The sequence below is a fragment of the Procambarus clarkii genome, chromosome 39 (assembly GCF_040958095.1).
Source record: "Procambarus clarkii isolate CNS0578487 chromosome 39, FALCON_Pclarkii_2.0, whole genome shotgun sequence".
NCBI lineage: Eukaryota > Metazoa > Arthropoda > Malacostraca > Decapoda > Cambaridae > Procambarus > Procambarus clarkii.
This window is the reverse complement of record NC_091188.1, coordinates 7,565,242-7,583,235: the sequence shown is the minus strand read 5'-3', so window position 1 is coordinate 7,583,235 and position 17,994 is coordinate 7,565,242. Positions and strand designations below refer to the sequence as shown.

Sequence of the window (17,994 nt, the reverse complement as noted above, 5' to 3'; positions counted from 1 at the left end):
CTTGTTCTTGTTCTCCCAGGACACCCGAGACTTATTCTTGTTTCCCCAGGACACCCGAGACTTATTCTTGTTTCCCCAGGACACCCGAGACTTATTCTTGTTTCCCCAGGACACCCGAGACTTATTCTTGTTTCCCCAGGACACCCGAGACTTATTCTTGTTTCCCCAGGACACCCGAGACTTATTCTTGTTTCCCCAGGACACCCGAGACTTATTCTTGTTTCCCCAGGACACCCGAGACTTGTTCTTGTTTCCCCAGGACACCCGAGACTTGTTCTTGTTTCCCCAGGACACCCGAGACTTGTTCTTGTTTCCCCAGGACACCTGAGACTTGTTCTTGTTTCCCCAGGACACCCGAGACTTGTTCTTGTTTCCCCAGGACACCCGAGACTTGTTCTTGTTTCCCCAGGACACCCGAGACTTGTTCTTGTTTCCCCAGGACACCCGAGACTTGTTCTTGTTTCCCCAGGACACCCGAGACTTGTTCTTGTTTCCCCAGGACACCCGAGACTTGTTCTTGTTTCCCCAGGACACCCGAGACTTGTTCTTGTTTCCCCAGGACACCTGAGACTTGTTCTTGTTTCCCCAGGACACCCGAGACTTGTTCTTGTTTCCCCAGGACACCCGAGACTTGTTCTTGTTTCCCCAGGACACCCGAGACTTGTTCTTGTTTCCCCAGGACACCCGAGACTTGTTCTTGTTTCCCCAGGACACCCGAGACTTGTTCTTGTTTCCCCAGGACACCCGAGACTTATTCTTGTTTCCCCAGGACACCTGAGACTTATTCTTGTTTCCCCAGGACACCCGAGACTTGTTCTTGTTTCCCCAGGACACCCGAGACTTGTTCTTGTTCTCCCAGGACACCCGAGACTTGTTCTTGTTTCCCCAGGACACCCGAGACTTGTTCTTGTTCTCCCAGGACACCCGAGACTTGTTCTTGTTTCCCCAGGACACCCGAGACTTGTTCTTGTTTCCCCAGGACACCTGAGACTTGTTCTTGTTTCCCCAGGACACCCGAGACTTGTTCTTGTTTCCCCAGGACACCTGAGACTTTAACTAGCGATAAAAACTTTGATCTCCGGCCGGTGAACCGAGCGAAAGTAGTTATTATGTCAGAGAGAATACGGTGATAATTGTGTATAAATAAAGTATATAGGTCTATACCTGTCTACTACTACCATAACTACTACTACTACCACTACTACTACTACTACTACTACTACTACTACTACTACTACTACTACTACTACTACTACTACTACTACTACTACTACTACTACTACTACGAGCTATATCATCTACTTATACAACTACTCCATTGTGGCATTATATTCTCCCTACGATACAGCAACGCCTTCAGACAATTTAAAAAATCGTCCATTGTTGACATGTGCATCCACGATCGCTATTGGCTAGCTGAGCTTCGTGAAGAATCAGTGGGACATAGTTCACGCGTTCATTCTTTGCCAATCAGCTCGCGAGCGTGCTTATTATCTGCCAATCAGGTTCGAGCGTGTTCATCATCCACCAATCACCGTAGACCGTGGGGGTTGGGGGGAGGGGTACTTGGTGGTTTATATTCAAATTGGGTTGAGCTGAATGGTTATTACCAGCCGGTACTGGCATAGTGTTGAGACTGCTTGTTGAGTGGGCCTTGCAGGACGAGCTTCAGCTCCTGGGCCAAGTGTTGCAATCGATGTTCGGTAAATGATATTGCTGCCAAAGCTTCCTGTATCGTGGCTCATTCCACTTGCTCACAACTCTCTCATTCCACTTGTTCACAACTTATGCCCTCAAGAAGTGCTTCCTTATTATATCCATCGACGATGATGCACTTGTGTCACTTTGCCAGCAATGTGAGGGCTATTTCCATCAGCTTTTTTTTCAATAGCTAAAATATTAAAAGCTGAAAAACCAGTCTTGTAGCAAATCTGGACTCGTGTGTGTACTCACCTAATTGTGCTTGCGGGGGTTGAGCTCTGGCTCTTTGGTCCCGCCTTTGGTCCCCCGTGTGTGTGTGTGTGTGTGTGTGTGTGTGTGTGTGTGTGTGTGTGTGTGTGTGTGTGTGTGTGTGTGTGTGTGTGTGTATGTGTGTGTGTGTGTGTGTGTGTGTGTGTGTGTGTGTGTGTGTGTGTGTGTGTGTATGTGTGTGTGTGTGTGTGTGTGTGTGTGTGTGTGTGTGTGTGTGTGTGTGTGTGTGTGTGTGTGTGTGTGTGTATGTGTGTGTGTGTGTGTACTCACCTAATTGTACTCACCTAATTGTGCTTGCGAGGGTTGAGCTCTGGCTCTTTGGTCCCGCCTCTCAACCGTCAATCAACTGGTGTACAGATTCCTGAGCCTATTGGGCTCTATCATATCTACATTTGAAACTGTGTATGGAGTCAGCCTCCACCTCATCACTTCCTAATGCATTCCATTTACTAACTACTCTGACACTGAAAAAGTTCTTTCTAACGTCTCTGTGGCTCATTTGGGTACTCAGCTTCCACCTGTGTCCCCTTGTTCGCGTCCCTCCAGTGTTGAATAGTTCATCCTTGTTTACCCGGTCGATTCCCCTGAGGATTTTGTAGGTTGTGATCATGTCCCTCCTTACTCTTCTGTCTTTCAGTGTCGTAAGGTGCATTTCCCGCAGCCTTTCCTCATAACTCATGCCTCTTAGTTCTGGGACTAGTCTAGTAGCATACCTTTGGACTTTTTCCAGCTTCGTCTTGTGCTTGACAAGGTACGGGTTCCATGCTGGGGCCGCATACTCCAGGATTGATCTTACATATGTGGTGTACAAGATTCTGAATGATTCCTTACACAGGTTACTGAACGCCGTTCTGATGTTAGCCAGCCTCGCATATGCCGCAGACGTTATTCTCTTTATGTGGGCTTCAGGAGACAGGTTTGGTGTGATATCAACTCCTAGATCTTTCTCTCTGTGTGTTTCATTACATTGTCTGTTTGTGTGTGTGTGTGTGTGTGTGTGTGTGTGTGTGTGTGTGTGTGTGTGTGTAATTACCTAAGTGTAGTTACAAGATGAGAGCTACGCTCGTGGTGTCCCGTCTCCCTAGCACTAGTGTGTGTGTGTCCAATGTCTACTCGGGGCCAGCCTCAGTATCGTGCAGGTGAATCCAGACTGCTTCCAGGAATTCCGTTTCAATTTGTTTCTCATCCACACAGAATACTTAGCATATTGTGGTCGCTGGGAGAACATGAAGAGGAGATGATGACCCATCAGGCAGACTGCATCAAATATTTATACTGAATGAGATGGACATAGGAGATACACACTAGATTAGTTCCAGGTATGCGTTACCAGGAGAGGCTCCATGAATTGAACCTCACGTCCCTGAAAGACACAAAGGTTACGGGAGACATGATCACCACATACAAAATTCTCAAGAGAAACTGATCGGCTTGACAAAGACAGATTATTTAATGCGGGTGGTACTTGTACAAAGGGACACAGGTGGAAACTGAGAACCCAAATGAGCCACAAAGACATTAGAACAAAAATTCAGTGTCAGGGTAGTTAACCACAAGTACAATTAAATTTCTTCAATTAAATTAGTAAACACTCACGCACACGCACACATGAATGGTCCAACAAATGGCTACTAAAGTTCAACCCAAGTAAATGTAAAGTAATGAAACAGTGCGGTGGAAACAGGAGGCCAGACACAGGATACCGAATGGGACATGAAGTCCCTCATGAAACGGACAGAGAGAAATGTGGGGAATTTCCCAGTAGATAAAATTGTTATTTTAAATTATATAAATGAGTGGACTGTATGTTTAGTTAATCTTCGACTTGATGTTGTCCTGTACACATTAATTTGGGGAGTTGATTTAGTGTTTATATCAAGATTATTATCGTAGATTATGAGTCAGTAATATTCAATTAAATTGGTTAGTGAGCTGCTCTACTTGTCGTTAGTTGACGTATTATGTGAGATTATCTGACCTGACGAACTCCACATAACAATCAGAAAACACAGGAGCAGACGACCACTGTGAGCTGGACGACATGTAGAGCCTCGTGGCTACGGCGCCACTGCACTCTAGCGTCTTGAGACAAGTAGACTGGTCTCTCAAGTCGTCACTGAAGAGCTCTCTGTGTGACTAACCATCCTGTGTGATAGGGATTTTTAGCATCACCTAGTTAGCTTTTTTGACACACTGTACTCCACTTCATATAGTCTAGGGTAGGTACACTAATGCTGATGTACCTAATGTATTAATAAAAAAAAAACTGAAGAGCTGCCGAGGGTTTACAATGAACAAATTGCTTCAAACTACTATGTACTGGCACTGTTAGACAACATGAAAATAGAATAAATAATTAAGAGAGGCTCACTCTATTTTGTTATTATGCAGGCCTCGTAACCCGGCTGAATCACTCATCATTGAGCTCATATAAAAGTCAAACAACACAACTGGGACGAGGTCTCTCGTAATTAGAGGATGCGACGGCGGAAGTGGAGATATTCTTGTCTACATTCACAAAGCAGCTGCCAGGAACACTTCTTCAGAGCCGCGCTGTTAATTTCCTAATGGCCGACCTTCCTCCTCCTCACTCAGGACTAGTCACGCTGCCCTACGAGCGTGAATTTAGTTCGTGAACGAAAAGGGGGAGGTGGTAATTTACGTATAAATTTAATAGTCTCAATCACAAGGAACAGTTTTTCTTCAGGCAGATGCCTTGAAGGAAAGGTACTCAGAGAACTAACATTGCCTTAAGTGCTAGTAGTGACCGGTATGTTAATCATGTTCTTACACACAGCTCCAGATGGAAGTAGGTTGACAAAGAACTCAAAAGAGTAAGGCAGGTCCTTGTTAACAACAGGTGCAGTAATGGTTAATGTCTAAAAGGTAATTAAAATTAAGGTGAACCACCATGCTACCTCTGGTCAAAAGGTCAAAACTAAAGAGTGTGTCGGACCTATTAGACTCTTTAACAGGAGGAAAAAGTGCAAAAGACAAAAATAACATGACCCCCTACCAACACTAAACAGAAAATACAGCTTATCACATACTACAAGAGTAAGACCACCCACTTGCTCATGAAAAACTCTCTTGAAACAAAAGTAATTCACTTCCTTGAAATGGAGAAATGCTACCTGTTACTCCATACACAGTTTCAAATGTAGATATGATAGAGCCCAGTACATTCAGGAATCTGCACACCAGTTGATTGACAGTTGAGAGGCGGGACCAAAGAGCCAAAGCTCAACCCCCGCAAGCACAAATAGGTGAGTACACACACACACACAGAGGAAGCAGCCCGTAACAGCTGTCTAACTCTCAAGTACCTATTTACTGCTAGGTAACAGGGGCATCAGGGTGACAGAAACTCTGTCCATTTATTTTCGTCAGCGCTATGAATCGAACCCCGGTCCACAGGACTACGTATCCAGCCTGCTGTCCACGGCCACAGTGTGTGTGTGTGTGTGTGTACTTGTGTGTGTGTGTGTGTGTGTGTGTGTGTGTGTGTGTGTGTGTGTGTGTGTGTGTGTGTGTGTGTGTGTGTGTGTGTGTTAGAGACAAATATATGCAGTAGACATAATAGAGGAAAAATAGATTGCTCAGAAAGGCGGGGTCCAAGAGCTAACAGCTCTATTCTGCAATCACAAATAGTAAATACACACACACAGACACACACAAAACCACACACACTAACAACACAATCTCACATCACACGCTGTCACAACTTCATAAATACCTGTATATACACTGCAGAACAAGACGAAAATTCATCAATACATCGGTATAATGAATATATTATGAAGTATAATGATGGCTCGCCTCCCTCCCTCGGGCGTATATACTAATGTGAGATACGTGTTAGACAAACTCATTTACATATTAAGAGAGAACACTTAGCTGATTACAGACTTTTGTCTACAGCGAACAGCCTTTAGCTCTTGAGTCCTGTATCATGACGTTCCTATTCTCTGTCACACTTGCTGATGAAGCTGTGAGTAGTATAGTCACACTTGCTGATGAAGCTGTTAGTACAGTTACACTTGCTGATGAAGCTGTGAGTAGTACAGTCACACTTGCTGATGAAGCTGTTAGTACAGTCACACTTGCTGATGAAGCTGTTAGTACTGTCACACTTGCTGATGAAGCTGTTAGTACAGTCACACTTGCTGATGAAGCTGTGAGTAGTACAGTCACACTTGCTGACGAAGCTGTTAGTATAGTCACACTTGCTGATGAAGCTGTTAGTATAGTCACACTTGCTGATGAAGCTGTGAGTAGTACAGTTACACTTGCTGATGAAGCTGTGAGTAATATAGTCACACTTGCTGATGAAGCTGTGAGTAGTATAGTCACACTTGCTGATGAAGCTGTGAGTAGTATAGTCACACTTGCTGATGAAGCTGTGAGTAATATAGTCACACTTGCTGATGAAGCTGTGAGTAATATAGTCACACTTGCTGATGAAGCTGTGAGTAATATAGTCACACTTGCTGATGAAGCTGTGAGTAATATAGTCTCACTTACTGATGAAGCTGTGAGTAGTACAGTCACACTTGCTGATGAAGCCGTGAGTAGTACAGTTTAACAGTCCATTGTAGCAGTCTCAACTGCTTCACTTTATTTCATCTTTTTGTCAGATATTCTCCACTCAATGGCAGGTTTGTCCCTTTTTACCTCTGACTGCTTTTCCTCTTTTCCCTTTCTCGCCTGACGATTCATAGGCAGCGTCGTCATGTGATTGGAAAGGTTTGTATAAGGCATTTCCGTCCCTTCCTAAAACCATTCTGCACCTTGGATACAGAACGTATAATATACTCAACCATGTGCCACATACTCTTCCTCGTCCTCCCATTGGACGTCTTGAGGAATCCACTCCCCCCCCCTCCTGTAACCTCCCCTTCTGTATTTCCATCTCTCAGTACCTTGTATTCCTCCATACATTCAGTTCGACTATATGCAGCCAGTTCGACTATATGCAGCCATATGCAGCAATGTCACTGGCGCCAAGCTCCTACTGGTGTTTGATGGCTTGGATATCCACATTGCGTTGTCGTGACCACCTTGCCTAACTGGTTCGACTTGCAAGTGTCTTCTTTCAGCGTTCATCTTTTTGATTGAAGTCACTGAGAACTTGGAGCTCAGTCCTCGTTCACTGTGGTAGTGTTGCTGACTGTGACGTTCTGATTGTTACTATTAATGTCCTCTGACTTCTTCCTTGACACCTCTTGTTGCCTGGGAGAATTGTGTATTACTTCTACTACGGTCCATTTGTCCTCTGTGGATATGGTGAGTGAGAGTGCGTGCGCGTGCGTGTGCGTGTGCATGTACGTGCGTGTGCGTGTGCATTTGCGTGCGTGTGTATTCTAGTTGTGCTTGCGGGGGTTGAGCTTTGGCTCTTTGGTCCCACCTGTCAACTGTTAGTCAACTGGTGTACAGATTCCTGAATCTGTACACACACACACACACACGATTTGACAGTTAAGAGGCGAGACCAAAGAGCCAGAGCTCAACCCCCCCCCCGCAAGCACAATTAGGTGAGTACAATTAGGTGAGTGAGTACACGTGTGTGTGTGTGTGTGTGTGTGTGTGTGTGTGTGTGTGTGTGTGTGTGTGTGTGTGTGTGTGTGTGTGTGTGTGTGTGTGTGTGTGTTCATTTAGTGGTGTAAACACTTTACTATATCTTCGTTGTAATACTGTAGTAACAGTAATTCTTGTGATATATTCCCTTGTAGGGCGAGGCAGAGAGGCCAGTCAGTGGACGTCACATCCATCGCCCAGGGAGAGTCTTATCTCAGGTTCACTCGCGTCTTGACTGTGTCTAAACGACTGTAGATGACTTCTCCGCGAGGCTGAAGGACTCTTATCCCAGCATGTCTGCTTAGCGATCCTCTTCCTCTCTGCCTGCTTACAGCCTTTAGGAACTCTCATGTGTTTGTGTCCTCTTAAAAATGCCGTCGCTTTTGGCCGTTTGCCCGTATGGCCGAAAGTGGACGTTACTTGAAAATGAAAAAACTAAATTAAAATAAATTTGGGATTTTTTTCAACAACAGTAAGTTAAGTGTCCTCTGATAGGTTAGGTGGGCAGGAAAATATCATAAAGTTTCAAAACGTTATGAAAAACGTTAGTTGAAAGTTTCCTCTCCTAACCTGTCCGCGTAGGCCGGACGACTCTTAACAGAAAATGGAACAGTACGTCACTTTTGTGAGTAGATTTCATTTCAAATTACGTCCAAATTTGGCCATAGCACGCATACCAGCCAAAAGTGACGTTATTTTTAAGAGGACGGGTTGCCCACCGGCATCATCCTGGTTCTTAACAAGATATCTTTTGTCGGACCGAAAAATTCCACTTCTAATATTCCTTCGTCACCATCGCCTGCATTCCACTAATACTCGTCTTTTTCAGCGTTATCCATCCCCCTCGACCCCTAACAAATAACATCCACTCACCTCCCACTTACTTACATCCAACATTCGCCCACTTCCCACCATTAACAATCAACACTCACCACCACCCACCGCCACCAATCAACACCCGCCTACCACAAACAAATAACACGCCTCCACAGCCCACCACAAACAAGCAGCAACCCACACCCGGGGGAGGACGGAGGATTGTGGTTCTCGCCTGTGTGAATGCCAAAAAAAACAGATTATACTTCAAAGTCATGATGGGATTACGAGGAAGGTGAGACCGAATTCAAGAAAAAGAACAATTGTGAACCTGAAAATAATTGCACTCTTGTAAACTAAACTGTCAGGAGTCATAACAAGTATAGTATAACCTCAAGGCTGCAAAAATATTATAAAGCTAAAGAAGAATAGAAAAGGGAGCAGCCTTGTTAACTAAGTAACGCTGCATGTTTGAGAAACTGTTAATACCAAATTATAGTGAATCCAATGACTATATAACAGGAATGTTTTTAACAAGAGGGCTCAGTGAAAATAGTGAGTTATAATGAAATAATAATAATCATATATAACACTCCTTAAGATGTCAGAAACCCCAGGCACGAACAACGACAGGTTCTGGGGGAAATTATTATTGGTGATTCATCCCGTCCTCCTAAGGTTTCCCAACGTCAAGAAAACGGTCAATTTAAAGTGCCCTTATCCCCTCCAAACACACACCGAAACTACGACGTTGGTACAACGTTCGAACAAGTTTTAACACCTCCTAACCAGTTATAACAACCAATATAGCAAGTTGTAACAACGTTCTAATACGTCATAAACACGTTAAGCCAAGTTGTAACAACTTTATTACAAGTTGTAACAAGCGGAAAATAGAGACAGTTTCGGTTTGTGTTTCCAGGGATCCTAACCTACCAGAGGACCCAAAACAGAAAACGGGACAGTACGTCACTTTCGCCAGCCGCTTCCATTGTTCTAGTGCGACAAATTCTGGTCTAATGTAACGCAAACGAGTGAAACACGACATTGTTTGTAGGAGGAAAGGTTGGGAGATTATTTACACCTTCAGTGCAAGTACAACAAATTTTGTTTTGTTGTAGAGTTCTGCACGAAAGCCTTGGGGGGGGGGGTTAACTATTTGAAGTATTTAATCAAATTTCGAATCAGACTAATCAGTGATTATTTCATTTACGCTTAACTTAAAACTCAAGAATCGAATTAGATCAAGTAGCTCAAGTAAATTCCTAAATCAATCAATTTGTGAACATCACTGAACTAAATGTTATTTATAAATTATAAGATTAGTGATTATTTATCTATAATAGTTAAACAAGATGAATTTAAATAGATTAGTATAAGATCATAAGGTCTCAGGAGGCAGAGTGGGTGGGACCCAGGCGTGGCAAGTCTCCTCTACCCAATATGGCCGCCTGGTGCTGACCCTCGGGTTTAGGGACACGGCATTTGAACCCCGGGCTGCACCTGCCAGGGATTCCACTATTAGAACCGCAGTATTATCATTGAATTATTAACCAAGATGTAACCTCATTAACGATTCATTGAAAATTGAGTTTTTGAAAAAATTAGAAAGCTTATAGAATTACATTAACCTGGGTTCTAGGAGACTCGAACCGCGGATCTCACGTGTATGAGGCCAAAGCTCTATCGACCGAGCTATTGAGTAGTATTAATAAGGAAAGGTCTCCTAGAGCCTGGGTGAATGGAATGTTTGTTTACACGGAAGTGTGGGTGACAACTTATAGAATTATTTGTTATCCTGAGACGTAATCGGCAAAGGCGCTTCTCTAGCACCTATGAGTACAAACCTTGGCCTGATCTATACACTGAAGATAATGTCAGATGTTCACTTAGCTCACAGCTTAAGTGCGGGACGGTGTTCGACCTATTTTAGGTCCTGGATGTTGTCGAACGGCCGTAAGTGAGAAGCGATCTCGCTGTGATCACGGGGTAATGGCGTCCTCTAGAGAGTCTCTTGAGTGTGTGTGTGTGTGTGTGTGTGTGTGTGTGTGTGTGTGTGTGTGTGTGTGTGTGTGTGTGTGTGTGTGTGTGTGTGTGTATGTGTGTGTGTGTGTGTGTGTGTGTGTGTGTGTGTGTGTGTGTGAGGGAGACCACCTCCAGAGTCAAGGAGTTCATAGATTCCTTTATTCGGAGCATTAAGCTCCATTTATTTACAAATTTAAATTAACAAATTAATTCCATTAGTTCGTCGCTCTACCGTCCAACCCGTTCTCACTTTATGCAGGTCGGCCATCAATCCCCGACCATCCAAGGGGTTGGTCACCATTCCTTCCCCTCGTCCCATCCCAAATCCTTATCCTAATCCCTTCCCAGTGCTATATAGTCATTATGGCTTGGCGCTTTCTCGTAATAGTTTCCTTCCTTGCGAAGAACTGACGAATTTCTTTTAATTATATACATTGTTAGAAATGATTAGAGATAAATTCAGTCTCTTAAATTAATTATTTGTTGTTGTGTGTGGCGCTGAGACCAGGTGAGCCTATTTGGGTCTACCTACGGGTAGGCTCATCAAATTTATGGCATAAATTTAGCATTAATTTGATAATCAAACCTAAACAGAGAATTCTTCTCGTAGAGATTTTTTTTTGCAATATTTTATGATTAGAAATGATTAATCACACGTTCTAGTAAATAATTCCCACAGGTGTAACAGGGCCGCTATTAATTTAATATTAGGAAATGTGCCGCCTCGGTTACAGACAAATGGATCTTGACTCTAAATCCTGGGAAATTCGTCTATAATAAGAGAAATTATAACCCCCACGACATATAGATGCAAGGAACCAAAGTCTTTGAAGTGGCAGTGAGAACAAGCCATTATGTTAAGTCATAGTCATCATGTTAACAAACCATCATGTTAACAAGTCATCGTGTTAATGGGCCTACAAGAAGAGGAGTCTTGATGAACCAGCCAAACTTTCCTTCAAATTCACCTTAAATGACTAAGAGAAAACGGAAGTCTATTTGAAGACCACGTTAAATAAACGCTTAGAAATAAACACTTAGAAATGGGTAGTCATTGTGTTTTGGTGTTTGAGTGTTTTGTGGAAGTGAAAATACATCTGTACTCTAAAAGAGAACCGCCCTCATAATTGAGAGACACGCAGGACAGATTGGATAAGGTCTGCAGTGAATAAAAGAGTGCCTCTACACTATAACACAGAGCCACGGTGAATAAAAGAGTGTCTCTACACTATAACACAGAGCCACGGTGAATAAAAGAGTGTCTCTACACTATAACACAGAGCCACGGTGAATAAAAGAGTGCCTCTATACTATAACACAGAGCCACGGTGAATAAAAGAGTGTCTCTACACCATAACACAGAGCCACGGTGAATAAAAGAGTGTCTCTACACTATAACACAGAGCCACGGTGAATAAAAGAGTGTCTTTACACTATAACACAGAGCCACGGTGAATAAAAGAGTGCCTCTACACTATAACACAGAGCCACGGTGAATAAAAGAGTGCCTCTACACTATAACACAGAGCCACGGTGAATAAAAGAGTGCCTCTACACTATAACACAGAGCCACGGTGAATAAAAGAGTGCCTCTACACTATAACACAGAGCCACGGTGAATAAAAGAGTGCCTCTACACTATAACACAGAGCCACGGTGAATAAAAGAGTGCCTCTACACTATAACACAGAGCCACGGTGAATAAAAGAGTGCCTCTACACTATAACACAGAGCCACGGTGAATAAAAGAGTGCCTCTACACTATAACACAGAGCCACGGTGAATAAAAGAGTGCCTCTACACCATAACACAGAGTCAGTCCTTTGAGCCAGACAAAGGATAGATCTGACAGCCGAGAATGTCTTCAGCAGTGTCCCACAGAGGGCAGCACTATGACCAATTTTATTCCTAATAAATTTTAATGACTATCCAGCAAGGATAGACTCCTTCCTCTCAAGATATGCAGAAGATGCAAAATTAAAGGGTGGACCCAAACGCTGAATGACTAAGAAACTACCGAATGACTTGGACAGTTAGGTGCTATCGTGAGATAATTTTTGATTTCGGGGCTTAGCGTCCCCGCGGCCCGGTCCTCGACCAGGCCTCCTTTTTGTTACACACCCCCCAGGAAGCAGCCCGTAGCAGCTGTCTAACTCCCAGGTACCTATTTACTGCTAGATAGCAGGGGCATCAGGGTGAAACAAACTTTTTGCCCATTTGTCTCCGCCTCAACCGGGGATCGAACCCAGAACCTCAGGACTACGAAACCGAAGCGCTGTCCACTCAGCTGTCAGGCAGGAGTACTAGACACAAGATACCACACGGGAAAGGAAATCCTTCTGGTATGAGAGAGAGTAGAGGACTTAAATGGTTGACATATTACTTCGAACCTTTCACCAGAAACCCCATATATCAAATGGATGGAAAGTTTACCCACAGATGAACTGTCCTTCAGAATCTGAACTGGATGTCGTTCAGGACCTTGCGCACTACGTATGACAGACCAATTCTGGAATGTGCATCTCCAAAGTGGTGTCCAATGAAGCCTGAATTAATGATGCTGGTGTTTCCAGAGACTTTTTCAACTATCCAAAATATCCCCCCGACACATGCACAACGTTTTAAACTTCGTTGTTGCAATATTGCATCAAAGTAACAAATAGTAAAAAATAATGCTTTGTTGACGTTGTGAGACCCAAGCACCGCCGGGTATCCCACATTTACTAACCAATAACAGTGGCCACAAAGTAAACTCTTTCTTAACTAAGTCAACATGCCAGCAAATGTGGACTCGTCCATAAACACACCTGACTTTAATATCTATTTATGGAAGCCCTAAAATAAATGTGACTTCGTGGGTTCCACTCCAATTTTCATCAATTACTGTCTTCATGAAGAAGTTATTGCGCGCGTGTGACCATATGCGACTCGGCCACACGTTTTCGGTTCATCGATATATTTTTTTTAGGGGTAAACTCAATAAATTGATAAATAACACTGCTGCTGCCTCATCCATAACGTCGCTTAGCGTCATGGGCAAGAAGAAGTTTTTTCTTCTATATGACATAGGAGAGAGTAGGTGCTCAGCTATTAGTGATTACCTATTAGTGCTTATAATCATGGAGAAGTAGCTCTTGGGCCACCTCGATCTTCACAATCATTAAACATCTGATACTAATCTTTTGCAATTTCCTACGATTGTATCTAATCTACATTTGAAGTTGGGGATTGTTTCTTGTATCTGTTAATTCTTTGTCCAGTCAAACGCTTTTGCATGTGGGGGGGGGGGGTGAAATGGAGGCGTCTACTCACCTAGTTGTACTCACCTAGTTGTGCTTGAGGGGGTTGAGCTCTAGCTCTTTGGTCCCTCCTCTCAACCGTCAATCAACTGGTGTACAGATTCTTGAGCCTATTGGGCTCTTTCATATCTACATTTGAAACTGTGTATGTGACCCCTGAGCCACATCATTGTCTAATGCATTCGAGCTGTTAACTACTCTGACATTGAAAAAGTTCTTTTTAACGTCCCTGTGGCTCATTCGGGTACTCAGTTTCCACCTGTGTTCCCTTGTTCGCGTACCACCCGTGTAAAACAGTTTATCTTTATCTATCCTGTCAATTCCTCTGAAAATTATGTAGGTAGTGATTATGTATCCCCTTACACTTCTGTCTTCCAGTGTTTTGAGGTTCAGTTCCATTAATCTTTCCTCATAGCTCATTCCTCTCAGCTCGGGGACTAGCCTAGTGGCATACCTCTGAACCTTTTCTAACTTTGTTTTGTGTTTGACTAGATGGGGACTCCACGCTGGAGCCGCACATTCCAATATTGGTCTGACATATGAGGTGTACAAGATTCTGAATGATTCCTTATACAAGTTTCTGAAGGCAGTTCTTATGCACCAGTCTTGCATCCGCCGCTGATGTTATCCTCTTGATGTGGGTTTCAGGGGACAGATCTGGTGTGATATCAACCCCCAGATCTTTCTCTGTTCCTGACTCCTGAAGATTTCCTCTCCCAGCTGGTACCTTGTGTTTGGCCTCCTGCTTCCTACACCTGTCTTCATCACTTTGTACTTGCTCGAGTTAAACTCTAGCAGCCATTTGTAGGACCATTCCTTCAGTCTGTTCAGGTCATCCTGTAGTCTCTTGCGGTCCTCCTGTCTTAATCATTTTCATAATTTTAGCATCATCAGCAAACACTGAGAGGAACGAGTCACTACCTTCTGTAAGATTATTCAGGTATATCAGAAACAGGATAGGCCCGAGTCCAGAACCCTGCGGGACTCCGCTGGTGTCATCACAGCGTTCTCAAGTCTCACCCCTCACAGTAACTCTCAGCTTCCTGTTGTTTAGGTACTTACTCCCTTATCCATTGGAGCACCTTAACACTTACTCCAGCTTGTTTCTCCAACTTATGCAACAGTCTCTTATGGGGTACTGTGTCAAAAGCTTTCTGACAGTCTAAGAAAATGCAGTCTGACCATCCTTCTCTTTCTTGCTTAATGCTTATTGCTTATCTTGAGGTTATCTAGAGATGATTTCAAGGCTGAGCGTCCCCGCGGCCCGGTTCTCGATCAGACCACGTTTTTGTTACTATCCCCAGGAAGCAGCCCGTAGCAGCTGTCTAACTCCCAGGTACCTATTTACTGCTAGGTAAACAGGCATCAGGGTGAAAGAAACTCTGCCCATTTGTTTCCGCCGCCGCCGGGGATCGAACCCGGAACCATAGGACTACGAATCCTATGGTTCGTAGTCCACCTGGAATGGATTGTGTGCTGTCCACTCAGCCGTCAGACCCCCTATGCTTGGTCATAGAATTCTATTAAACCTGTGAGACACGACCTGCCACCCCTGGACCCACGCTGGTGACGTGTTACAAAGTTCAGTCTCTCCAGATGTGCTACCAGTCTCTTTCTCACCATCTTCTCCATCACCTTGCATGGTATACATGTTAAAGACACCGGCCTCTACTTTAGGGCCTCCTGCCTATCCACCCATTTCGCAGGTTGTGACTACGTTAGCTGTCTTCCAACTCTCTGGTACGTCTCCCGTTTTCAGTGACTTGCTATAGACCATTGATAGTTGCATACAGAGTGCTTCTGCCCTCTCTTTTAGCATCCATGTTGAGTTTCTATCAGGTCCGACAGCCTTAGTCACTTCCAGATCAAGCAGATACCTCCTAACCTCATCTCATAATTTCAATATTTTTCAAGTCTGCTTGGTTTATTACCACCCCTCTTAGTTCAGGGACTTCTCCTTGCTCTATTGTGAAGACCTCCTGGAGTCTCCTGTTGAGTTCTTCACACACCTTTTTGACATTCTATGTGTACCCATCCTCTCCCTTTTTCAGTTTCATCGCCTGTTCTTGCACTGTTGTTTCCCTCCTGATGTGGGTTTATAGCAATCTTGGTTGGGTCTTGGCTTTATTTGCTATGTCGTTTTCAAACTACCTCTCTGCTTCTCTCCTCACAGTACCCATTTCTTGCCCTCAGGTATCTCTGTCTGCTCTCTGGTGTCTTGTTATTTCTGTAGTGTCTCCATGCCCTTGTGCTTAGCTGCCTTGCTTCCTAACATGCCTGATTGAACCACGGATTTCTCTTTTGCTTTTATTTTTCTTTCTGTGCCGGAATAAACCTGTTTTCTGCCTCCTGACTCTTCTGGGGGATGTTTTCCATCATGCCTTGTACAGACTTTCCACTGAGTTCTGTCTTCCATGGTATTCCTGTTAGAAATTTTCTTATCTCTTCATAGCTTCCCCTTCGGTATCCCGGCCTTCGGTCCATTCCTTGGATGGGTTTTCCTGCTGCCACCAGATACTCAAATGTCAAAACACTGTGGTGACTCATGTCTATGGGAGGTTCTGATTTGACTTCCCTTATGTCTGACTTGTTTAGAGTGAATACCCTGGAAACACAAACCGAAACTGTCTCTATTTTCCGCTTTTTTCAACTTGTAATAGAGTTGTTACATCTTGGCTTAACGTGTTTATGACGTATTAGAACGTTGTTACAACTTACTATATTGGTAGTTATAACTGGTTAGGAGGTGTTAAAACTTGTTCGAACGTTGTACCAACGTCGTAGTTTCGGTGTGTGTTTGGCGGGTACCAGATCAAGTCTGGCTGGTTCATCATTCCCTCTCATTCTTGTGGGCCCCTTGGCATAGAATTCCCCCCTTGTCGGCCCTCTTGGCACATGTTGGCATAGAAAGTTTTTTTTGCCACGTTTAATAATTTAGCTGTCTATGTTTATATCCCTCCGTGTGGTTCTCTATTTTCCCAGTCTATCTTTCCATGGTTGAAGTCACCCATAATCATTAATAATTTAATCTAATCAATAGATCAATAGATTAAATTTCTTTCTGCAGGCAAATGAAGCCACTCTCTTTATTATGCTTTATTATTTATTTACTATGTGTATTTACTATATGTATTTACTATTTGTATTTACTATATGTATCTGCAGAATCGAGCTATTAGCTCTTGAACCCTACCTTTCCAACTAATTTATTTTTTCCTTTAGTATGTCTACTACATATATTTCTCTCTAACGCACGCACACACATCCACAAGAAGCAGCTCGTAGCAGCTATCTAACTCCCAGATACCTCTTTAATGCTAGGTGAACAGGTGCACCAGGGTGAAAGAAACTGCTCATTTGTTTCTGCCTCGGCCGGATATTGAACCCGGCCCCATTTGTGACTACGACCCCCGAGCCTTGTCCGCTCGGTCTTGTGTGTGTGTGTGTGTGTGTGTGCTTGAGGGGGGGTTGAGTTCTGGCTCTTTGATCCCGCCTCTAAACTGTCTATCAACTGGTGTACAGATTCCTGAGCCTACTGGGCTCTATTATATCTACACTTGATGCTATGTATGGAGTCAGCCTCCATCATATCACTTCCTAATGCATTCCATTTGTCAACTACTCTGACACTGAAAAAATTCTTTCTAACGTCTCTATGGCTCATTTGGGCACTCAGTTTCCACCTGTGTCCCCTAGTGCGTGTGCCTCTTGTGTTAAATTGCCTGTTTTTATCTACCCTATCAATTCTTCTGAGAATCTTGTATGTGGTGATCATGTCCCCTCTAACTCTTCTGTCTCCCTGTGACGTGAGGTTTAATTCCCGTAGTCTCTCCTCGTAGCTCATACCATGCTGGAGCCGCATACTCCAGGATTGGTCTGACATATGTGGTATACAATGTTCTGAAAGTTCCTTACACAAGTTTCTAAAGGCCGTTCTTATGTTTGCCAACCTGGCATATGCCGCTGATGTTATCCTCTCGATATGAGCTTCAGGGAACAGGTCTGGCGTGATATCAACCCCTAGGTCTTTCTCTCTCTCTCTAACAACCATCTGTTCGACAATTCCACCAGCTTGTCTAGGTCTTCTTGAAGCCTCAAGCTGTCCTCCTCTGTCTTAATCCTTCTCATAATTTTGGCGTCGTCAGTAAACATTGAGAGGAATGAGTCTATACCCTCTGGGAGATCATTTACGTATATCAGAAATAGGATAGGTCCGAGTACAGAGCCCTGTGGGACTCCACTGGTAACTTCACGCCAATTTGAGGTCTCAACCCTCACTGTAACTCTCTGCTTCCTATTGCTTAGG

The 17,994-nt window shown here is 43.8% G+C and overlaps 2 protein-coding genes across 2 annotated transcripts in view; one reads left to right on the top strand and one right to left on the bottom strand.

Moving 5' to 3' along the window:
- Positions 1-1,745, bottom strand: part of LOC123749569 (uncharacterized) — a 3,207-nt gene extending 1,462 nt beyond the window's left edge. Inside the window, exons 1-2 of the mRNA XM_045731666.2 lie at positions 1,611-1,745; positions 1-1,056 (exon numbers count right to left, since the gene is read on the bottom strand). The exon at positions 1-1,056 is cut by the window's left edge and continues 644 nt beyond it. Of these exons, the coding sequence (XP_045587622.2) occupies positions 1-1,056; positions 1,611-1,745 (1,191 nt within the window). The remainder of the gene's footprint in view (positions 1,057-1,610) is intronic.
- A 4,178-nt stretch (positions 1,746-5,923) lies between these two features.
- LOC138372493 (antifreeze protein Maxi-like) lies at positions 5,924-7,027 on the top strand. The gene is made up of 2 exons (XM_069337963.1): positions 5,924-6,538; positions 6,917-7,027. The coding sequence occupies exons 1-2, from the start codon at positions 5,924-5,926 to the stop codon at positions 7,025-7,027; spliced, it is 726 nt and encodes a 241-aa protein (XP_069194064.1).
- The last annotated feature ends 10,967 nt before the right edge of the window (positions 7,028-17,994 follow it).

Coding starts and splice junctions, on each gene's coding strand:
- LOC138372493 (XM_069337963.1), top strand. CDS start 5,924: ATGACGTTCCTATTCTCTGTCACACTTGCTGATGAAGCTGTGAGTAGT. Junction 6,539..6,916: donor TCACACTTGCTGATGAAGCC/GTGAGTAGTACA, acceptor CCATACATTCAG/TTCGACTATATGCAGCCAGT.